The sequence below is a fragment of the Mustelus asterias genome, chromosome 10 (genome assembly GCF_964213995.1).
Source record: "Mustelus asterias chromosome 10, sMusAst1.hap1.1, whole genome shotgun sequence".
Lineage (NCBI taxonomy): Eukaryota > Metazoa > Chordata > Chondrichthyes > Carcharhiniformes > Triakidae > Mustelus > Mustelus asterias.
Genome location: NC_135810.1, coordinates 78762425 through 78786889, shown reverse-complemented (window position 1 = coordinate 78786889; position 24465 = coordinate 78762425). Strand labels below are relative to the sequence as shown.

Genomic DNA, 24465 nt, shown 5'->3' with positions numbered 1-24465 from the left:
TTTTAAAAAATACCCACATTAAAGCAAAATACTGTGGATGCTGGAATTGTGAAATACAAACAGAAAACGCTGGAAAAACTTAGCATATCTGGCAATTATGGTTCACTCTCCACAGAACCTACAGTTGAATCCATGACACTTTTTCAGAGCCATGATCACTCTGGGAGTCATACAAATTTGAAATGTTAACTCTGTTTCTCTCTGCCAGATCTGCTGAGTTTTTCCAGCATTTGCTGCCTGTCCCTAATTGCCCTTGAACGGAGTGGCTTGCCAGGCAATTTCAGAGACGAGTCAATTAAGGGCATTTAAATGGTCACTGGATAAACATATGGATGATATTGGAATAGTGTAGGTTAGATGGGCTTTAGATTGGTTTCACTGGTCGGCGCAACATCGAGGGCCGAAGGGCCTGTACTGCACTGTAATGTTCTATGTTCTATGATTGTGGGTCTGAAGTCATGTGTACCAGGCAGATTTTAACAACATCACCATTACTGGGACTAGCTTTCAATTTCAGATTTTCTGAATTTGAAGTTATTCAAATCCCAACAGCTTTCATGGTAGGGTTTGAACCCATGTCCAGATTACTAGTCCAGTGACATTACCATTATTGCCCCAGTTGGTGGAAGGGGTAACAATGGCATAGCAAGGGCAATATCACACTGTGGCTTTGGTAAATGACATAGTGTTTCTTGGTCACCAATGAGATTTAAAATGGAGAAACAGCGGAAGGACTAAGAAAGGTGAATTCATATAATTTGTATAATCATGTACAAAAACAACAAAATAAATTGGTTTAAAAGAGAAAAAACAGAAAGGAAAAAGTATAAAAATTTTACTTTGAAATACCTAAAACAAGTCAAAACCTGAAGGAATGAGACATACATTTTGCTCACTTTCTGGACAAGTGAGGTTTATTTTCAGTTATTAACTGTCACCTCATTAAAAGCATACTTGCAATATTAATTACTAGATTTAACTTTTTCTGGCAAATTTACAACTGCAACAAACAGCAGAACTTTCCAAGGCACTTCACAACGTTATAAAGCAAAATTTGCACTGAAACATATTATAGTGGCGCAGATGAACAAAAGTTTGGCCGAAGAGGTAGGTTTTAAGAAGCAAAGAAAGATAAAGAGGCAGTGGAGTTTAGGACGGAATTTCAGAGCTCAGAGCCTTGGCAGCTGAAGGCACAGCCACCAATGTTAGAGCAACTGGGGATGCTCACGAGGTCAGATTTAAAGAAGCACCAACTTCTTGGAGGGCTGAAGGAGTTCAGAGATACAGAAGAGCAAGATTTTGGAGGGATCTGAAAACAAGGATCAGAATTGTAACATCCATGTGTTGCTTAACTGAGAACCAATGTAGGTGAGCAAGCACAGGAGCGAGAGAGAAAAGGACTTGATCACGGTATGTTCATCGTAACCTGGAGGTTCCTTTATTATGAGGTTACCGTTCAATTGTGTCTCATTGCAGGCTACCAGGTCTGGAATAGCCTTCTCCCTGGTTGGTGCTGGAATGTACCACTCTTAAGAAATTGTCCCAAATGCACTCTATGAACTAATTTTCCAGGCAACCTTTGCCAATCTGATTGTCTCAAGCTACACATAAATGAAAGCCATCCATGATAATTGCAGATAAAAACAGAAAATGCTAGAAAAATTCAGGTCAGGCAGCATCCGTGCAGAGAGAAAGAGCGTTATTGTTTCAAGTCAATATGACTCTTCTTCAGAGGTAAAGTGAGGGAGAATGTGATGGATAATATATTGTATAAGATTAGTTAGAGCAAAGTAGGTCAGTGATAGGTGGGAGCAAGGAGCGATTGCCACAAAGAGGTGTAGGGTGCAAGACTGTAACAGGTCATACACATTTATTTAAAATCTGTGACAACAATTCATTCATTTTATTATGCATCTTGCATACATTCAGGTGCAAAACCTTTAACTTTGCATTGCATATTTGCAATCTCTGGCTTTAACTGCAGGAAGAAGTCTTACAACACCAGGTTAAAGTCCAACAGGTTTATTTGGACTTTAACCTGGTGTTGTTAGACTTCTTACTGTGTTTACCCCAGTCCAACGCCGGCATCTCCACATCATTTTAACTGCATGTGCATGTTCTGTCCCTCCTAGCCATAATCTGGTAATCATCACCCAAATCACTACCCTGCCCTATCACCTTTTTGTTTCCCTTTAATTTACCACATATCCCCTATCATGAACCCTTCCTTTCACTATTTAGTTTAAACCTTCCCTAATGCCCTTGTTATATTACTAGCCAGACTATCCCCAGCAGTTTTGGTGAAGCCATACCCTACAGTACAGCTCCCACTTTTCCCACTACTAATGGCAATACCCTGTGAATCAAAACCCATTTCCCTATCAATCTTCCAGCATTCGTCGCTCTAATCTACTCAGTGCCAATTTACCAGTGGTTCAGGTTATTGCCTTTATCTTTGAGGTTTCACATTTTTAGTGCAATAACTTCTACAGAGAACAGGGGAGTCACTTCGCACACAAGATCTCTCAAACAAAGAGATGAATGCCCAATATTGGCCAAGGCTGATGGGCAGTACGGTGGTTAGCACCAGGGACCCGGGCTCAATTCTAACCTCGGGTCACTATCTGTGGAGGTTGCACATTCTCCCTGTCTCTGCGGGAGTTTCCTCTGGGTGCTCCGGTTTCCTCCCATAGTCCAAAAATGTGCAGATTAGGTTGATTGGCTATGCTAAATTGACCCTAGTGTCAGAGCGATTAGCAGAGTAAATATGTGGGGTCACGGGGATAGGGCCTGGGTGGGATTGTGGTTGGTGCAGATTCAATGGGCCGACTGGCCTCCTTCTGCACTGTAGGGATTCTATGATTCTACTAGGTGAAGTGCACGGTAAGGGACACGCTGCTCTTTTCATTTAACAGCATCCCAGCCCTATCGTGTTAGCCCAGCTACTAGAGTGGCCTGCGAACCTTTTAACCTCCGCCATCCTCTCACCTGATCCTCGGCGTGCTGGAGCCCCAGTTTAACCTGTTCCACGCTCCCGTGTCCAGTGTCAGCCGCCCACCTGCTGCACTCTGCCTCCGTATTGCCGAGGTAACGGCGCTTTAAGCGCTCGACAATGGAGTCCAGGGCCTGATCGTCGTTACTCCCCATAACGCTGCCACTGAGCTCCATGGCAACCATTCGAATTTCGAGCCGCCTGAACCGGAACTTCCGGTTCTTCAGAGGTCAAAGGGTAGCTAGTCGCCATGGCGACGGCCATTTCAACACCGTGACCCGCACCGGTTTGTTAAATCCCCACTCCTGGTCCTAAGTGGAGAGCAATTACATTTTAATAAACACAGCATAAAATGTGTGGAACCGGTTGGAAATTATGATGCTGGACCGGTAATCCAGAGGATTCGGGGGTTAATTCAGTTAAAAAGTCTGCATCACCCTCTTAAGGAGATTGCTTCACTCAGAGCTTCACAGCAGGGAAAGAGGCCATTCGGCCCATTCTGTCCGTGGCGGCCATCAAACATCTTGTTGTTCTAATCCCATTTTCCACCACTTGGCCTGAAGCCCTGTATGCAATGGTATTTCAAGTGCTCACCTAAATACTTCTTAAAAGTCCTCACGTCCCCGCCTCTACCACCCTTTCAGACAGAGTTCCAGATTCTCAGCACCCTCTGGGTGAAAACTTCTCGCATAAACCTCCTGCCTTTTAACTTAAATCCATGCCCTCTGGGTATTGATCCTTTTTTTATTATTCATTCATGGGCCATGGGCTTCACTGGCTGGCCCACATGTATTGCCCATCCTTAGTTGCCCTCAAGAAAGTGGTGGAGAGCTGTCCTCTTGAAACAGAGTTTTAACCTGTTTAACCTTTTAACCAGGTTAAAGTCCAACAGGTTTATTTGGTAGCAAATGCCATTAGCTTTCGGAGCGCTGCTCCTTCGTCAGATGGAGTGGAAATCTGCTCTGAAACAGGGCACAGAGACACAAAATCAAGTTACAGAATACTGATTAGAATGCGAATCTCTACAACCAACCAGGTCTTAAAGATACAGACAATGTGGGTGGAGGGAGCATTAAGCACAGGTTAAAAAGATGTGTATTGTCTCCAGAAAGGTCAGCCAATGAGATTCTGCAAGTCCAGGAGGCAAGCTGTGGGGGTTACTGATAGTGTGACATAAACCCAACATACCAGTTTAGGCCGTCCTCATGTGTGCAGAACTTGGCTATCAGTTTCTGCTCAGCGACTCTGCGCTGTCGTCTGTCATGAAGGCCGCCTTGGAGAATGCTTACCCGAAGATCAGAGGCTGATCCCCGGAGCGGAGAAGCTATGGCATCTCTTCCAGAGCCTTCAACATGTCATTGATGAAGACAAACATCTCGCCAAGGCCATCCCCACACCCCCACTTCTTGCCTTCAAACAACCGCACAACCTCAAACAGACCATTGTCCGCAGCAAACTACCCAGCCTTCAGGAGAACAGTGACCACGACACCACACAACCCTGCCACAGCAACCTCTGCAAGATGTGCCGGATCATCGACACGGATGCCATCATCTCATGTGAGAACACCATCTACCAGGTACATGGTACCTACTCTTGCAACTCAGCCAACGTTGTCTACCTGATACGCTGCAGGAAAGGATGTCCCGAGGCATGGTACATTGGGGAAACCATGCAGACGCTACGACAACGGATGAATGAACACCGCTCAACAATCACCAGGCAAGACTGTTCTCTTCCTGTGGGGGAGCACTTCAGCGGTCACAAGCATTCAGCCTTGGATCCTCAGGTAAGCGTTCTCCAAGGCGGCCTTCACGACACATGACAGCGCAGCCGCTGAGCAGAAACTGATAGCCAAGTTCCGCACACATAAGGACGGCCTAAACCGGGATGTTGGGTTTATGTCACACTATCAGTAACCCCCACAGCTTGCCTCCTGGACTTGCAGAATCTCACTGGCTGTCCTGTCTGGAGACAATACACATCTCTTTAACCTGTGCTTAATGCTCCCTCCACTCACATTGTCTGTATCTTTAAGACCTGGTTGGCTGTAGAGATTCGCATTCTAATCAGTATTCTGTAAATTGATTTTGTGTCTCTCTATGCCCTGTTTGAGAGCAGATTTCCACTCCATCTGACGAAGGAGCAGCGCTCCGAAAGCTAATGGCATTTGCTACCAAATAAACCTGTTGACTTTAACCTGGTGTTGTTTAAACTCTTACTGTATTTACCCCAGTCCAACGCCGGCATCTCCACCTCTTGAAACACTACAGTCCTCTTGCTGTTGATTGACCCACAATGCCATTAGGGAGGAAATTCCAGGATTTTGACCCAGTGACTGCAAAGGAATGGCAATATATTTCCAAATCAGGATGATGAGTGGCTTCGAGGGGAACTTGCAGGTGGGTCTTCCCATGTATCTGCTGCCCTTGTTCTTCTAAATGGAAGTGGTCATGGGTTTGGAAGGTGCTGTCTAAAGATCTTTGGTGAATTACCCTCTTCTAAAGAGTAAAGTTCCTTCCTGTCCACCTTAGCTACGTCCCTTAATTTTATGCACCTCAATCAAGTGCCCCCCCCCCCCCTTAGACTTCTCTGCTCCAGAGAAAAGAACCCCAGCCTCTCCAGCTAGCTGAAACATTCTAGGCTAAGGGAATATCCACTCAGTCTAAGTGACATTCCTAATAGGGAAAAAGTTTAGCCAGTAAGTTTTTTCCATCCTTTTTCCAAAATAATCTCAACGAGTAAGAAATTAGCTTGAATATGCCAATTGGCCCCTCAAGCTTACTTTACCAGTCAATAAAGTAATAGATGATCAAGTTGCAACCTTTCCTGCCTGCACCACCAGTCAACACACCTTCGATTCCCTTGTAGATCAAAAATATGAAATTTTCTCCTATACTAACCCTTGAGCCACATTTTCACCCATCCCCCTATTTGATGCACTAATACCAATCTTTAGTGGAGAGTAGGCAGGAGGTCCTGTTTGGAGACTGCCAGGACCTTGAAGCAAAATTAGAGAACTGAACATCAAGGGTCATGATCTCCTAATGATGATGCAAGACAGAATGTATCTGTTCTGTCTGCAATCAACATGTTTTGTACTGAGGTGTGTATTTTCTTACCTTCAAGATATGCATTCCAATTAAATAATTCAGCAGCAAGTTTTTTTTATTTAGGGGACGTGGGTGTTGCTAGCTGGGCCAACATTTATTACCAATCCCCAACTGCCTATTTAAGGGTCAACTATATTACTGAGCGTTGTAATGTCCCTAAAGGACATTAGTTAACCAGATGTGTTTTTAAAGCAATCGACAATGGTTTTATGGTCATTAGACTTTCAATTCCAGATTTTTATTGAATTCAAATTTCACCATGTGCCTTGGTGAGATTCAAACCCAGATGCCCAGAGCATTAGCCTGGGTTTAACAGTTACTAGTCCAGTGACAATACCACACCATCACATTTCTCTCAAAATAACACAATACATGTTCCTGTCTCACAGAGTTTGGATACAGATTAGTATATTTTTACAGAGATTAATTCAATCTGATTTACAATTTCCAGTCTCCCATATGACAGACTTGTGGTTTCTTGAATGGATTTGATGATTTAAAGTTGAAGTGAGCATCCTGCAAGGTGAAGAGCTCACAGCAGATTCAGCAGTTTCTTGTGGCAAAACATCGAGGGAGTTGGTTTTTAGGTGAACTTTTGAAACTGAAGTACAGGTGAAGTACTTTGACTACTTGAAGATTTGCATCCAGTTTCAGTCTGATTCCCAGACTAACAACAAGGTTCCACTGTTTAGTTTGGAATGGGTAGACCATCATGACACAATGGGAAATTAATAATGATTAGTGGTTTCTATCTTTCCTTTGTCCAGTATGAAACATGGAGACAAGCAGTCTAGGAACTCCATAGTCTTTAGCGTTGGCCCATTCTTAAAACAATAAAATGTGAGAATTTCACAATCACCATAGTCCATATTTAATTAGGAATTTTCCAGATACTTAATACTGCCTGCTGTTCAAATGCCAAATTCACATGATTTGTGGTAGCCATCTTGAGTTTGTTTGTAATTTAGAAAAGTATCAGCAGAAATTTCATAAAATGACATGCCTTTGTTAGGCATGACAAGCCATGTGCAAATCACCATAACTCAAATTCCCGTGGGAAAACCATAAACCAAAGTAACTACATTTAATGAATGACCCCCAAATGAAGAATTTACCAACAAAACTTCACTTTGTATCTTCATACTTTAATATGAATCAGAACCAACATACATTAAACATGAATTAACAGGCAAGTGATAAAATAAAATTGTAGAGACTATTTAAAGTGAAATTTACAAAGATACATGTTACATAACCACAAGTACCTGCATTACTCCCTACAGACATGCGGCAATGTGCAACACGAGGGCTGAAAATCTCCCATCTCACCCGCTGCAGGAATCGTAGCAGGCAAAACAAAAAAATTAGTCAGAGGTTTTAGCTTAGGTGGGAATTTCCAGTCTTGGGGCTCACACAGCCAGAGAATCCTGCCTTAGATCTTTCGGTTTACCGCTCAATTGAGTTGCGCTGTGCTCACTGGCAGCCATATTCCATCAGAGGTCCCTGGAGGTGGTTGCTACCCGAACAGCACATGCTTGCAGAACTTAGCTAGATTTACAACAGTCCTAATAGCTTAGATTCCCCAGAGACTCCTTTCAATATACCCCATTAAATCATTGTAAGCTCTCGCAAAATTGAAGTAGAACATTTGAATTGTCCAGTTCACAAATATCTGCTCTAACCCCCATCTTTGGCTTTGTCCCAACTGTATTACACAGAGCTCCTTGCAAACATGCCTTCTGATCTCCACTTGCTGCAACTTTCCTTCATGTCTGTCAGCCATACAACTTCTGGTATCCTATTGATACTACTTCCAGGTCAAGGGTCACCAGGTCACATGTATTTCTTAGCCAAACAAATCCCTTTATAATTGCAAACTTCTTTTAAAAGTACTTTTCAAATATTCTTGGAAGAAACAATTAAGTTTCCACACATGAAATAAATTACACATTTTCCTTGACATATTTCTGGGTCAAAAATCATCACAAGCTGAACATGGTGGTTAAAAAATATATAGGTTAGGATGTGTGACCCAAAAAAAGCATTATGAAAACATCAGGAAGCAAACAGAATGAATTCCATGTGCAAATTCAACTTGGAGGGGATGGCATGGTAGGTACTTCCTGCTTCATGGGCCTTATGTATGGTGAAAGAATGCAAAGTTTGAAAACACTTTCATAAGAAAATACTTACACGTCGAAAAAGCATTGCTTGCTGGCAGCTGCATAAAAGGAATTCAAAAAAGGCCAAGAGTTCAAATTCGCCTTTAACAGAACTTAAATGGGGAAAAAGCTTCACATCAAATAAAATCCTTTTGAGATTGTAATTAAGACTGCTGGCAAGAGGAGGAAAAGTAGTTCCCATGGATGGACGACTTAATATAGTGCGGTACTTGGGAGGATTATGTAACCATGTATTAATCTCAAATACACCATGCCGCTAATATCTTACTGAAACTATCCTGGAATAAAGAATAAATGCACAATTTGAAAACATTTAGAAAGGTACAATAACATTTATTGCTGGTTAGGCATGTGCCTCCACTAAGTTCGCATGAATTTGAAACAAACCAGTAAAGGAAACTGCTTAAAATCACCAGTAGATAGAACTATTCTTTTATTATAAATATTTATAAAGTTATGGGTTTTAACTATTTAAATTTACCAATTTAAAATTACAGAGCCAATCACATTAGCAAATACTAGAAAATCTGTGTTTAAAAAAAGACTTTACATTTTACAATAGTGTCAATCTGTTCCAGTATTTGCAATGTTAACAGCAGAACTTTAATCTTGGTAACAGGGCCATCAGCAAATTTAACCCCATTCCAGGATTTTTTACATTGAAAAATAAAACACCTAGTGTTTTGATTGCTCTAAAATGAATGCAACAAAAATATGTAAAACCTGGTTAAAATGACCAAATCCTGTTTGGTAATTACCATTTTTAGTCCTGGAATGCAGTTACTAAGTTCCACCTTATTTCTCAAATGTTGCACTTTAAAAAAAAAAAATAGTTGCAACTTTTTAATAGTTCGAACTTCGATCGCCAGGTTTAAAAACTGCTCTGTACAGTTGGCTGGAACTGCAAAATGTCACAAAAATCATGTTGTGTACATTTAAGATAATGCCACCGCTCATTAAATGTTTGTCAAAACCTTTATTCTGAAACATGCAATTCAACATTTAAAAAATTGACAGCTGGTAGCAGTCAATATAATTTGTACATCCAATGTTTAGACCAGTACAGTTTACACCAGCAATATCCAATATTACACCATTTCAAATTCTAGAGTGCACAACCAGAGGGAAACTGGGTATTCTCCATTCAAGAAATCTGTCCACAATCAGTGATCATAAGGATTTTACTCACTTGGCCACTTTTTGAGCCAAATGTTTCAATCTTCTTCACAACATCCATACCTTCTTTTACATAGCCAAAAACCACATGCTTCAAATCTAAATGTTTGGTTTCCTTCAGAGTGATGAAAAACTGTGAAGAATTGGTGTTTGGCCCACTATTTGCCATGGACAACAAACCAGGACAAGTGTGACGTATAACGAAGCTTTCATCTTCAAATTTATCACCATAAATAGACTTTCCACCACTTCCATCGGACCTTGTGAAATCACCACCCTGAAACAAGAATGCAATTCATGTTACACAACACTCAAAATATTACAAAGATACTCTCCACCTAAATTCTAAACTTTGTCCTGTTGGCATCCAAGTACATTTTCTCTGTTGTCTCATTTCAATAGTTGCATTCTCATCTGCTTCGCCACCAGATATTTAAATAACACTCCCTCTTGCTGATTTTAAATTTCAGCCCACTCCCTTTGGCTGTCTTTCAGATCATCTCAAATTTTAAATAATTACCAATGAATTGAAAATGAGCAAGCCATTTGGAAAGTTTACCATTTAACTGAATAGGTTACCCTATCAGGAAGGATACTGAAGGAAATCAGCCCCAAACATGGGAAAGTAATCACAAGTGTTTTAGATTCAGAACTTTACAGCCCATCTAGTTGCAATTTTTAAATAAAGATCCTTAAACCAATCAATTGAGACCAAAGAGAAAATGGTTTCTCTTAACGCACATATTTGCATACCAGCTGTTCAAGCAAGTGTTACAGCATGGCCGATAATTGGAACAAGGAAGATAAGGCAATGGCAAGGTAAAAGATGGCAAAGGAGGACAAAATAATGGAGGTGATGGGCAGAAGACATGGCAGTGAAGACACAGGAGGAGCCTATTATCCAGTTGCAGATCTACATGGTACATCCTCCTCCCCACTGGATCAAATATCATCTCTTCCTGGGTCAAATTTTCGGCTGTATCTCAAAATATGTTGCGACTATAAATAAGCATCAGGAAGCTTTGGATGTTGAAGGGAGGTATCTTGCACTGATAACTTTCTCTCTTAAATTTGACTGGACAAGCTTCATTGCTATGGTGATTGAGAAGTGATGCAATGTTACTGCTGAAAATTAAACTCAACCTTTGGCCTCCCAGAACTTGTTTATGTCCCTTACTGGAGGCAATATAGTTCTAAATTCTGACCTGAGAATAATGGCAAGGCTAACAGCGCTCTGTTATTAGAACATAGAAAAACTACAGCAGAAACAGGCCCTTCGGCCCACAAGTTGCGCCAGTCATGTCCCTACCTACCTAGGCCTATATATAGGCTTACTTATAACCCTCAATCCTATTAAGTCCCATGTACTCATCCAGAAGTCTCTTAAAAGACCCCATTGAGTTTGCCTCCACCACCACTGACGGCAGCCGATTCCACTCACTCACCACCCTCCGAGTGAAAAACTTACCCCTGACATCTCCTTCTCTACCTACTCCCCAGCACCTTAAACTTGTGTCCTCTCGTAGCAGCCATTTCAGCCCTGGGAAAAAGCCTCTGAGAATCCACCCGATCTATACCTCTCAACATCTTGTGCACCTCTATCAGGTCACCTCTCATCCTTCGTCTCTCCAAGGAGAAAAGACCGAGCTCCCTCAACCTATCCTCATAAGGCATGCCACCCAATCCAGGCAACATCCTTGTAAATCTTCTCTACACCCTTTCAATAATTTCTACATCCTTCCTGTAATGAGGCGACCAGAACTGAGCACAGTTCTCCAAGTGGGGTCTGACGAGGGTCTTATAAAGCTGCATCATTATCTCCCGACTCCTAAATTCAATCCCTCGATTGATAAAGGCCAGCACACCATACGCCTTCTTAACCACCTCCTCTACCTGCAAGGCCAATTTAAGAGTCCTATGGACCCGGACCCCAAGGTCCTTCTGATCCTCTACACTGCTAAGAGTCTTACCCTTGATATTATACTCCTTCATCCCATTTGACCTGCCAAAATGTACCACTACACATTTATCTGGGTTGAAGTCCATCTGCCACTTCTCCGCCCAGTCTTGCATCCTATCTACATCACGCTGCAGCTTCTGACATCCCTCCAACCTATCCACAACACCACCAACCTTCGTGTCGTCGGCAAACTCCACTTCCTCATCCAGGTCATTTATGAAAATGACAAACAGCAAGGGTCCCAGAACAGATCCCTGGGGCACTCCACTGGTGACCGACCTCCATTCAGAAAAAGACCCATCTACAACCACTTTCTGCCTTCTGTAGGCAAGCCAGTTCTGGATCCAAAAGGCAACAGCCCCTTGGATCACAAATCTGAAGTCTACACACAAAATTAAAGCCAGGAATCCAGAAGTTGAGATCTGAGTTACCCCTCTCCATAGGGCGTTCAATAAATAGTGGTGCTCACCAATAGGCACAGCATTGAAATCAATACAAGGGTGTGAGGGGTTGCAATACTCAACTTCTCTTCTGTGGCTAAACATGCCACAAAAAGCTGGGGCTTGTGCATTCAGGTAGAAGTGATGTTTTAAACTGTGATATCAGCCTTAAGTACTCCCAAAGTTACCTGGGTGTGAAAATTTACTTTTACAACAGTGAAGTCTCATTCCTTCAGAATTTAGTGTTGAAGATTCAAAATATATGTACATGCTTTCTACTTTTCCTGTCTCTTAATCACACATTTATTTCCTTTTTTTGCGCTTTCTGGGCACGATTTAAATCTATTTTAGAATACTTGATTTAGATTCTGTGTGGCTCAGAGAGGATTCTTCAATCTGACTGGTTGAACAACCTTGATGCACCTTGCCCTGGTCTGACACCAAGATCCCTTTGTAGTGGGCGCCATGCTGAGCGCAGAGCTAACAGCTATTCAGCATTCAAAAGCCTATAGAAAGTGAGCGCCATTATTTTGCCCCAACCACAAAATCCAGGACACTGTTTCTCAGACCAGAATCTTGCCGTGTGCAAATTGGCCTTGTGCTTCCCGCATAATTTGATGCATGGACAGTTAAGTGGTAGATGAACTTTAACATAGATAACCAAAATGAGGCACTTGGGTAGAAAATATCGAAAGATCACCTATACCACCTTAGAAAATAAAAAAAGATAGGGATATAGGTAAAGTCATTAAGAACAGTATCGTAGGTCAGCAATAATGTTAACAAATAACAATGCTAACAGAAGTACAGGGATTTACTTCTACAGGCACAGAATTCAAAAATTGAAGCTAAGTTTATAAAGAATACTGGCCAGGCTACACTTGAGCACTGTGCACAAGTTCTAGCTCCACACTATAAACAAAAGACAGAATCACTGGAGAAAGTGCAAAAAAATACAAAGATGGTACCAAAACTAAAAGATCACAGCTACCAAGAAAGATTAAAGAGTTTGGAATATTTTTCTTAAAAAAAAAGAGGCTTGGATAACCCAAGAGGTACTTAAATTTAGTAAATTGGACAGGAGAGAATGGAGAAAATGTTTCCACTTAATCTTAAACTAGGAGCCATGAACCCAACAAAATCTAATAAATCCAATCGGAGAAATGTATTTACTCAAGTGGTTAGAGTGAGAGATTTAGAACCACAAGAAATAGTTGAAACAAATAGCTTACATTTCAAAAGGAAACAAGATGAGAACATAATAGAAAAAGCAACAGAAAAATATGCTGAAAGGCTGTTATGAGGTAGATGATATGGGAGGAGATTCATATGGAACATAAACACCAGCAGAAACTAGCTGAGCCAAAATGCCTGCCACTGTGCTGTATATTCTATGTAATTTGGGCAGATTTAATTTATAAATTTGCGCTATGGAATCAAGCTCACTTGCCTCTCAGCAATAGCAGACACTGAATCCATTAAACATGGGATAGTTGGGTTCAACCGGTCAATCTGCAACTCACTACACATACATCTCTCATCACCTTTTAGCACAAAAACAAGGTATTGGCATAGATTTTTACATTACAGCTACAAACACCCTTCATCTGTCAAAAAAAGAGCTACCACCACACAGGGAAGTGAGGCAAATAATTACCTGGCAAACAAATTCTGGAATAACCCTGTGAAATATTGATTTTTTATATCCAAAGCCCCGTTCGCCAGTGCAGAGGGCCCTGAAGTTTTCGGCTGTTCGTGGAACTTTATTTGCTAGCAATTCCATTGTAATTCGTCCCAAGACCTCCTCGCCAGCTGATACATCAAAATAAACAACAGGATTGCTACTGTCAGATTGGGCCATAACTTGGGATTCCTCAGATTTTTGAAGCTGTGAAAGTGCATTTTGACATTCTTCAAACTTCTTTTTGTAAACAGCAGCCAACTCGGGAGTTTTGAATCGGGCAGCAAGTTGTTCTATTTTTGCTTCGCCATCTGAAAAAGTACCAACAGGTATATTATTTTTCCGCCTATTGGCAAGGGGCGACTTTAATTTTTATAAAAATTCACCAAATAATTTAAAGCAAAAGCAGTTCACCAGCACAAAGGATTTGCAGTCTATGCAGAATATTAATATTCTTCATTGCAGTACAATGTCTCGGATCGTGTTTTCGGGATCCTTAAGGGGGAGGGGGACCACCCCAAGTCGTGGTCCACAAAGGCACCAAAGACATAGGTAGGAAAAGGGATGGGGATGTAAGGCAGAAATTCAGGGAGTTAGGGTGGAAGCTTAGAGCTAGAACAAACAGAGTTATCATCTCTGGTTTGTTACTCGTGCCACGTGCTAGTGAGGAGAGGAATAGGGAGAGAGAGCAGTTGAACACGTGGCTACAGGGATGGTGCAGGAGGGAGGGATTCAGATACCTGGATAATTGGGGCTCATTCTGGGGTAGGAGGGACCTCTACAAAAGGGATGGTCTCCATCTGAACCAGAGGGGTACCGATATCCTGGGGGGGGGAAATTTGCTAGTGCTCTTCGGGAGGGTTTAAACTAATTCAACAGGGGGATGGGAACCTGAATTGTAGCTCCAGTGTACAGGAGGTTGAGAGTAGTGAGGTCATGAATAAGGTTTCAAGGTCGCAGGAGTGTACCGGCAGGCAGGAAGGTGGTTTGAAGTGTGTCTACTTCAACGCCAGGAGCATCCGGAATAAGGCAGGTGAACTTGCAGCATGGGTTGGTACCTGGGACTTCAATGTTGTGGCCATTTCGGAGACATGGATAGAGCAGGGACAGGAATGGTTGTTGCAGGTTCCGGGGTTTAGATGTTTCAGTAAGATCAGGGAAGGTGGTAAAAGAGGGGGAGGTGTGGCATTGTTAGTCAAGGACAGTATTACGGTGGCAGAAAGGACGTTTGATGAGGACTCGTCTACGGAGGTAGTATGGGCTGAGGTTAGAAACAGGAAAGGAGAGGTCACCCTGTTGGGAGTTTTCTACAGGCCTCCAAAAAGTTCCAGAGATGTAGAGGAAAGGATTGCAAAGATGATTCTGGATAGGAGCGAAAGTAACAGGGTAGTTGTTATGGGGGACTTTAACTTTACAAATATTGACTGGAGCCGCTATAGTTCGAGTACTTTAGATGGGTCAGTTTTTGTCCAATGTGTGCAGGAGGGTTTCCTGACACAGTATGTAGATAGGCCAACAAGAGGCGAGGCCACATTGGATTTGGTACTGGGTAATGAACCAGGCCAGGTGTTAGATTTGGAGGTAGGTGAGCACTTTGGTGATAGTGACCACAATTCGGTTACGTTTACTTTAGCGATGGAAAGGGATAGGTATATACATCAGGGCAAGAGTTATGGCTGGGGGAAAGAAAATTATGATGCGATTAGGCGAGATTTAGGAGGCATAGGATGTGGAAGGAAACTGCAGGGGATGGGCACAATTGAAATGTGGAGCTTGTTCAAGGAACAGCTACTGCGTGTCCTTGATAAGCATGTACCCGTCAGGCAGGGAAGGAGTGGTCGAGCGAGGGAACCGTGGTTTACTAAAGAAGTTGAATCTCTTGTGAAGAGGAAGAAGGAGACTTATGTAAAGATGAGACGTGAAGGCTCAGTTAGGGTGCTTGAGAGTTACAAGTTAGCCAGGAAGGACCTAAAAAGAGAGTTAAGAGGAGCCAGGAGGGGACATGAGAAGTCTTTGGCAGGTAGGATCAAGGAAAACCCTAAAGCTTTCTATAGATATGTCAGGAATAAAAGAATGACTAGGGTAAGATTAGGGCCAGTCAAGGGAGGTTGTGCGTGGAGTCCGAACAGATAAGAGAGGCGCTAAATGAATATTTTCCGTCAGTATTCACACAGGAAAAAGACAATGTTGTTCAGGAGAATACTGAGATACAGGCTATTAGACTAGATGGGATTGAGGTTCATAAGGTGTTAGCAATTCTGGAAAGTGTGAAAATAGATAAGTCCCCTGGGCCGGATGGGATTGATCCTAGGATTCTCTGGGAGGCTAGGGAGGAGATTGCAGAGCCTTTGGCTTTGATCTTTATGTCGTCATTGTCTACAGAAATGGTGCCAGGGAGGATAGCAAATGTTGTCCCTTTGTTCAAGAAGGGGAGTAGGGACAACCCTGGTAATTATAGACCAGTGAGCCTTATTTCTATTGTGGGCAAAGTTTTGGAAAGGATTATGAGATAGGATTTATAATCATCTAGAAAGGAATAATTTGATTAGGGATAGTGAATATGGTTTTGTGAAGGGTCGGTCGTGCCTCACAAACCTTATTGAGAAGGTGACCAAAGAGGTGGATAAGGGTAAAGCAGTTGATGTGGTGTATATGGATACACCACAAAGCGCAAAGTGTTTGATAAGGTTCCCCACGGTAGGCTATTGCAGAAAATACGGAGGCATGGGATTGAGGGTGATTTAGCGGTTTGGATCAGAAATTGGCTAGCTGTAAGACAGAGGGTGGTGGTTGATGGGAAATGTTCATCCTGGGGTTCAGTTACTAGTGGTATACTGCAAGGATCTGTTTTGGGGCCACTGCTGTTTGTCATTTTTATAAATGACCTGGATGAGGGTGTAGAAGGATGGGTTAGTAAATTTGTGGATGACACTAACGTCGGTGAAGTTGTGGACAGTGCGGAAGGATGTTGCAGGTTACAGAGGGACATAGATAAGCTGCAGAGCTGGGCTGAGAGGTGGCAAATGGAGTTTCATGCGGAAAAGTGTGAGGTGATTCACTTTGGAAGGAGTAACAGGAATACAGAGTACTGGGCTAATGGTAAGATACTTGGTAGTGTGGATGAGCAGAGAGATCTCGGTGTCCATGTGCATAGATCCCTGAAAGTTGGCACCCAGGTTGCTAGGGCTGTTAAGAAGGCGTACGGTGTGTTAGCTTTTATTGGTAGAGGGATTGAGTTTCAGAGCCATGAGGTCATGTTGCAGCTGTACAAAACTCTGGTGCGGCCGCATTTGGAGTATTGCGTACAGTTCTGGTCGCCGCATTATAGGAAGGATGTGGAAGCATTGGAAAGGGTGCAGAGGAGATTTACCAGGATGTTGCCTGGTATGGTGGGAAAGTCTTGAGAGGAAAGGCTGAGGGACTGGAGGCTGTTTTCGTTAGAGAGAAGAAGGTTAAGAGGTGACTTAATAGAGGCATATAAGATGATCAGAGGATTAGATAGGGTGGACAGTGAGAGCCTTTTTCCTCGGATGGTGATGGCTAGCACGAGGGGACATAGCTTTAAATTGAGGGGTGATAGATATTGGACAGATGTCAGAGGTAGATTCTTTACTCAGAGTAATAAGGGCGTGGAATGCCCTGCCTGCAACAGTAGTGGACTCGCCAACATTAAGGGCATTTAAATGGTCATTGGATAAACATATGGATGATATTGGAATAGTGTAGGTTAGATAGGCTTTAGATTGGTTTCACAGGTCGGCGCAACATCGAGGGCTGAAGGGCCTGTACTGCGCTGTAATGTTCTATAATTGGTGGTGATGACTGGCTTTTTAAAAATAAATTGTGTGGAACTTAATGCAGGTCAAAAACTCACCAGTGTAATCTGCTGCAGTCCAAACAAATGCATTATTCGATGTATTCATTAATTTGAGTTCCATTTCCTCATTAATAACATGGTTCGCACAGACCTTGAGAACTTGTTCTCGCCTCATTAGAATACGGTAACATTGCTTTTCGGCGTGATACAGAATTTTCAGATCTCCAACACCACGTTCTTTCCACTGAGAAGTATCTCGGTCCCATCGATACAGTTTACATCTTTCTTTAAATATAATTTCCTCATCCTCTTCACCAGATTTTGTCTCAACCTAGTGAGGTTAGTAGCACTTATTAATTTCACAAAATTGTTACATGGACTTCAATGACAATTCAACTTTCCTAAGATTTCTGCACTTCTAAGAGGGACAAACATTGGTCTGCACTTACATCACAATATTAGTTACTGCCCAAATTCTAGGTGACAGAATAACTAAACAAATTAGATGAGTATAAAAATAATTAAGACAACTATAACATGTAGAGTTGCATTTAAATTTATGACTTATACATTTATTCAGAATCCCCAAAGATAATGGCACATTTCCTCTGCACAATTACGTAAATCGTTTGACAGAATGTGCACTTTTTACCTCAGGTAAAGAAACTATTGGTTCAAAGTGGATATCATCGCTAGATACCACATCAGTACCATCATCTTCATCCAATGGAGTTCTGGGCATCATTGAAGAAAAGACAGTTGTTCCTGCATTTGCCCATGTGAAATTGGATTCTGTTTTTTTTAAAGAAAGTTGCATTACCAAGAGCGTACCAGAAAATAAAACTGCATCATTCCAAGCCGCTCATCAGTAAACATTTGTGCAGATTTTAGAAGTAAATTGCCAGAAAATTTAAGACAGCATTATTTAGTTTGAAAAATAAAAACCACTAAAAAGCAGAAGAACAACGCAACTTGACACTTTACAGCAGTACAATTCATCAAGAAAATATCCAAGCTACAAATAGGTATTCAGTTTAGAAAAGAATAAATTCCACTCAAACAAGATTTGTTACTGAATTGGACAATAGGATAATTACACAAAAGTCTTGTTAAAAATAAATTTGCTTTCATGCCTCAGTTAAATAAATTGGAACAGTTGACATTTGTAAATTTTCCTTTTGTCGTTACTCGCATTTTAGTGAACAAAATTGTTCAGCCTATATAGGAAAGGTATAACTGCTAAATGGTTTTATTTAGTAAAGCAATCTGCTTTTGTAAGAAACAGCAAGGCAAAGAATTAAGTAAACAATTAAGCTTGGATTGAAAGTTTCATGCAGCCAAGTGCAATAATTTACACGGCTGTAGGGTGCATTAGCATTAACTTCAAAATGGAGTGATTATTTTGACCTGCAGCTCTGTTCTTAATTTTTCTTCTTTCCTCCTCATTCACGCAGCAGTGATCCAGTTTTGGATTGTATTTTTAATACAGTCCGATAGCTTCAGGGTCAATTTAACTGACAACTTATTTCATTCCCAAATTTTGAAACTAAATTCATATTTCCAAACAGCCATACTGAGATTTGAACTCACATTAGCAAAGTGGGGGGAGGGGCACCACAGGTAAGCAAATATCCACAGACTTGCACAAAAGCAAAATACTGCAGACGTTGGAAATTTGAAATAAAAACAAAATTCTGGAACTATCCAGCAGGCTCGGGTCGATTTTCAGCTTCAGGTCGATGACATTTCATCAGAACTTCTGTGAAAGGTCATAAACCCGATATGTTAACTCTTTCTTTTCACAGATGTCACCTGACCTGCTATTTTCAAAAATTTTCTGTCGCCCCACAGACCTGTGACAGTGTCAGTGCTTCTAGAAATGCGCAGCCAATGTATTTATTGTTGCAATACTGAGACCAACAATAACATACCCACTCTGGCCAAGATGAGATAACAATAAGGATCAGAAATTAAACATGGGATTCTTGGTCTGTAAGACAGGGCAACTCAAGGCAACAACATTAGGACACTGGTGAAGCAGAGCACCCAATTTCTGTATTTTTTTTGTATTGATAACCCAGGTTGCTATCTAGTCCTCCTAAAGTTCAGATACAAAGCAGGCCAGCTCACACCAGCAGGGGAATGATTCTGCAAGACTATCAGGTTAACAATAGTCAGGAAATTAAACTGTATGATAACAAAGAGACATTTGTTGTTTTACTGTCATCCATTGTTGATCTTTACATATTCTTGACCAAAGGCTTATACTACATCAGACACCACTTGTGTGTGCACTTTTATAGTTATCGGGCAGCAACTCATACTACCTTTCTGTGCAAATCTATATCCTTCTGTACTCTGTGCAGCCAAATCTGCAAAAGTAGGTACTGTGGAGACACCAAATCCAAACATGTCATCGTCTGGAAGGTAGAAAAAATTGTATTACAAACACAAAAAACACATTTAGGAGAAATGATTCACAATTTAGATAAAAACGCAAGCAGTTATCATTTTACTATTGGGCATGCCATAAAACATAATACATCATTCTGAATAGCAACTTAAGTCATGGAATTTTTAAAAAAATGTATTTCAATACGTACAGACATCACTACTTTAAATCCTCAGCAAATTTCCCAAGTGAACCAATTTGAACTTGGTTCCAAAAAATGGGTGCCACATTAGTCTTCAGAACAATAAAATTAACCAATTTCCTTACTCCAGTGTATGATCTGGTAAAATCTGAACACTATTTTTACCTTATAGTTCTGTTTAAATCCAGTTCAACTCGGTGCTAAGATGTGAGCTTTTTCTGTTTGCTCCAAACTGAAAAAATTATAATTATTTCATAGAACTATAGAAACCCTACTGTGGAGGGGGAGGCTATTTGGCCCATCGAGTCTGCACCGATTCTTACTCAGGCTTACCCTGTAAATCCAGGTGTTTACCCCACTAATCCCCCTAGCCTATATAGTTTGGACAATTTAGCATGGCCAATCCACCTCTTTGGTGCGTGGGAGGAAATTGGAGCACCCGGAGGAAACCCATGCAGACATGGGGAGAACATGCAAACTCCACATAGACAGTCACCCAAGGCCAGAATTGAACCCGGGTCCCTGGCATTGAGGCAGCACTATTAACCACCGTGCCACCGTGCCCACTTAAGAGTTGTGAGCCACAAAACATGTCTTTTTCATTCATTCACAGGGTGGAAGTCGATGGCAAGGCAAATAAATCACTGTTCATCCTTTAACTGTTCTCCAGAAAGTAGTGGTAAGCCAACCTCTTAAACTACTCCAATCAGTGTGACGATGATACACTATAGTACTGTTAAGGAGTTGCAGGATTTTGGCCTAGCAATAAAAGAAACTAATCAGTTATACATGGAGTAAAGCTCCAAATACACTGGTTGCTCTTGCCTTCACATGTTACAAGACAGCATTCCATCATTCTTGCCTTGTAGATGATTGAAAGGTTTTGAGAAGTCAGATGTCATCCACAAGAATGCAAGAAATGGGAGGAATCCACCATTTGGCTCTTCAATGCCATAGATTATTTGATTGTGGCCTCAACTTCACTTTCTGGGCTTCTCCCACACAATTTTCTGTCTCCCTTGTAGGTAAGAATCCGTCAGCTGTAAACTTGGGGTCATCCAAACCTCTGCTGCTTGTGTCTTAACATGCAGGAAGTCCTGTGTCCCCCCCCAACCCAACACTTGTTTGCTGACCTACATTATCTATTGGTCAAGCAATGTCTTGATTCTAAAATTACCATTCTTGTTTTCAAACCTCTCCATGGGTTTGTTCTACCCTGTGTCCGCAACCTTCACCAAGCCCACAACACTCCATGATATGTGCTTCTCTACCTGATTTCCCTTCAAGGCACTTAAAACATCTCTGACCAAGGTTTTATTTACCTGACCCAATATGTCCTTTTTCCCTTGGTGTCATACTGTTTTACAGTGTACCTATGAAGTACGTTGGAATGCTTCATTACTTTAAAAAGATGCTATATAAACACAAGTTGTTGTTGGATTCTGTTCCCTGACCCAAACACCAATGTTCCCTGCGTTGTGGGAGTGGAGCCTGGTGGGTTTGCAGTCGGTGCAGACTCGGTGGGCCGAATGGCCTCCTTATGCACTGTAGGGATGCTATGATTTTATGAACACCCCCGCCCATTCTTTAGAACCATAAGTGTTTCAATGGTCAACTCTCATCTTCAAAACCCAATAAGTTTGAACATAACCTGCTCAATTGTTCCTCATAAGACAACTACTTCATCCCAGGAATCAGCTTGGTGTTACAAATGTGAGACTTGTTAAAACCCGAGATGAAACATTTTTTTAAAAAATTTTGTTCATGGGATGTGGGTGTTGTTGGCTGGGTCAGCATTTATTGCCTGACCCCAATTGCTTTTGAGAAAGTGATGGTGAGCCGCTGCAGTCCATGTGGTTAGGCACATGCGCAGTGCTGCTATGAAGGATATTGCAGGATTTTGACCCAGCAATAGTAAAGGAATGGCAATATAGTCCCAAGTCAGGATGGCATGTGGCTTGGAGGGGAATTTGCAGGTGGCAATGTTCCCATCCATTTGCTGCCCTCGTCCTCCTAGAGAGTTTGGAAGCTGCTGTCAAAGCAACTTTGGTGAGTTGCTGCACTGCACATGGCAGTGGATGGCACATACTGCTGTCAATTTGTCAGTGGTGGAGGGAATGATCGTTTAAAGTTGTGGATGTTCTGGATAAGGGGGAATGGCGGCCCATTTGATTGGCACCCCATCCAAATTCACTACTGACGCATAGTAGCAGCAGTGTTTACTATCTACATGATGAGGAACAGTTGAACAGGTTATGTTTAAACTTATTGGGTTTTGAAGAATGATAGTTGACCATTGAAACATCTATGGTTTTAAAGGGTGGGCAGGGGGGTTCATAAAATCATAGCATCCCTACAGTGCATAAGGAGGCCATTGGGCCCACCAAGTCTGCACTGACCGCAAACCCACCAGGCTCCACTCCCACAACCCAGGGAACATTGGCGTTTGGGTCAGTGAAAACACATTCCAACAACAACTTGTGTTTATATCGCACCTTTTAAAGTAATGAAGCATTCCAACATGCTTCACAGGTGCAGTGTAAAACAGTATGACACCAAGGCAAAAAGGACATTTTGGGTCAGGTAAATAAAACTTTGGTCAGAAATGTTTTAAATGCCTTGAAGACAAACTCACCAAGGTTCCTTAGATAGCATCTTCCAAACCCATGACCACTCCCATCTAGAAGGACAATGGCAGCAGATACATGGGAAAACCACCACCTGGAAGTTCCTTCACTGTCGCTGGATCAAAATCCCGATGTCTCCCTTTTTGCAAATCTGGGGAATCATTGTACAATCATTACATTGACCTAATGGGAATATTTCGACCCTAATTCTTACCACCTGTGCTGACACACAAGGTTTTTGTACCTTGGATAGTGGAATCAGGTTCCATTTCTTTTTTAGTAGTTAAATCAATGGGCCTGCCGGCATCCACATCTGAAAATTCCTTAATTTCAAATTGTGATGTAAAGTCTGCTTCAGCGTCTGAAACATCAACTTGTGCAGAAGTAGTCTGTTCATTCAAGTGGACTGCAGAACCTACATCAGTGGAGCTGCTGACGGTATTTTCCTGTGCGATCTGTAACAAAATCAAATTATTACCGCATCCTAATTAACTACAATAAACATAAGGTTCACAAATGACATTTGTTAAAACAAAACCAAAGGCACTTTTGTTCTAACTAACCTCTTCCCAATGGTTTCCATATGATCATGCAATAGATCAATTTAGAGACAAAAAGGATATGTTTGACTATTTTAGATTAAACAAAACCGTACTATACCACTTTAAGCCAAATAGCTCATCAACTATTAATTGTCAAATGCAATGTCAGTCCAGATGCAAAATGTAACTGAATTTCAGGAGTAACTATATCTTTTGATGAAAGCAAAATACTGCAGATGATGGAAATCTGAAAAAACAGAAAATGCTGGAAAAACTCAGCAGCTCTGGTAGCATATTTGGAGAGAGAAGCAGTGTTATGTTTTGCTGACATTTAAGAGGGTTGCAGGTTACTTTAAGAGCTGATCACATGATGCCATTAGGGTGTTAAAGGCTGCTGTTTTACTTTGTTTTGTACTCCGTGCAGAGCAGAGAACAGCTCTTGAATAAATCTGTTGTTACTTAGAATCCGTGCGCAAAACCACATATCTTTCTTTCTGTTAAAACCCACACCACTAACATAGTTAGGACATTATAGAAAGAAAACAAATTGGCGACGAGCAGGATTTCGTTTCATTGAAAACATCAAGAAAAGATCCTAAGGAGAAGTATCTTTAATTCCTGAGACTACTTACCAACAAAAGCTGAAACATCTTCCTTTAAAATCAGCTGATGTGATTTTAAGGACACAACTGGAAGAGATTGTGCCATTAAAAGTTTACATCACGGCCAGAGTTGACAAGTTGCCTCTCCATGTGGTAATTTTCCAGTTGAAGATAAAGCTTAACTGGAATGCTGTCAATAGAATGGTCGATGCCAAAACAGACCTACAGCAGCATCTGGATAAATACAAGAGTGTATTCAAAGAGACACATGGCTCACTGAAGGGAGTTCAAGTGAAATAGTAGTCAACCAAAAATTTTCATAAAGTGGCACCATATGCAATTCGTCCCAAGGTTGAAGAAGAATTAGTATGACTTGTTAACACTGCTGTGTTAGAGCCAGTTACCCCCTTCATACCCGTCACGAAATTGGATGGTCCAGTTCATATTTGTGGTAATTTAAAAACCGTAAATTCAGTGTTGTGAGATGAAGATTTGTTTGCTGGTTTGTCAGGTAAATATAATGGCAAATTTGTTCCTAAATTAGCTACTTTATTGAAGCCACTGCATAATTTACTATGTGTGAAACAATGATGGGACTGGACAACAGAATGTGAGAAAGCATGCAAGGATGTCAAAGATGATTTGCAGAGATCTGAAGTATTGGTTCCTTTTAATCCAAAGCTACCATTTCTACTTGCTTGTGACACTTCACCTTATGGAGTAGGGGCATTAGTTTTG

The 24465-nt window shown here is 41.5% G+C and overlaps 2 protein-coding genes across 4 annotated transcripts in view; both read right to left on the bottom strand.

The window, feature by feature from the left end:
- LOC144500054 (coiled-coil domain-containing protein 138-like) overlaps positions 1 to 3195 on the bottom strand; it is a 101609-nt gene extending 98414 nt beyond the window's left edge. Inside the window, exon 1 of the mRNA XM_078222816.1 lies at positions 2989 to 3195. Within this exon, the coding sequence (XP_078078942.1) occupies positions 2989 to 3177 (189 nt within the window). The 5' untranslated portion in view covers positions 3178 to 3195. The remainder of the gene's footprint in view (positions 1 to 2988) is intronic.
- Positions 3196 to 9244: 6049 nt separating this feature from the next.
- ranbp2 (RAN binding protein 2) overlaps positions 9245 to 24465 on the bottom strand; it is a 33983-nt gene continuing 18762 nt past the window's right edge. For all 3 annotated transcript variants that reach the window (XM_078221997.1, XM_078221998.1, XM_078222000.1), the window contains 6 exons: positions 22828 to 23038; positions 19690 to 19782; positions 18015 to 18154; positions 17420 to 17693; positions 13522 to 13856; positions 9245 to 9741 (listed from right to left, as the gene is read on the bottom strand). In XM_078221997.1, coding sequence (XP_078078123.1) covers positions 9433 to 9741; positions 13522 to 13856; positions 17420 to 17693; positions 18015 to 18154; positions 19690 to 19782; positions 22828 to 23038 — 1362 coding nt within the window. In that variant the 3' untranslated portion in view covers positions 9245 to 9432. The remainder of the gene's footprint in view (positions 9742 to 13521; positions 13857 to 17419; positions 17694 to 18014; positions 18155 to 19689; positions 19783 to 22827; positions 23039 to 24465) is intronic.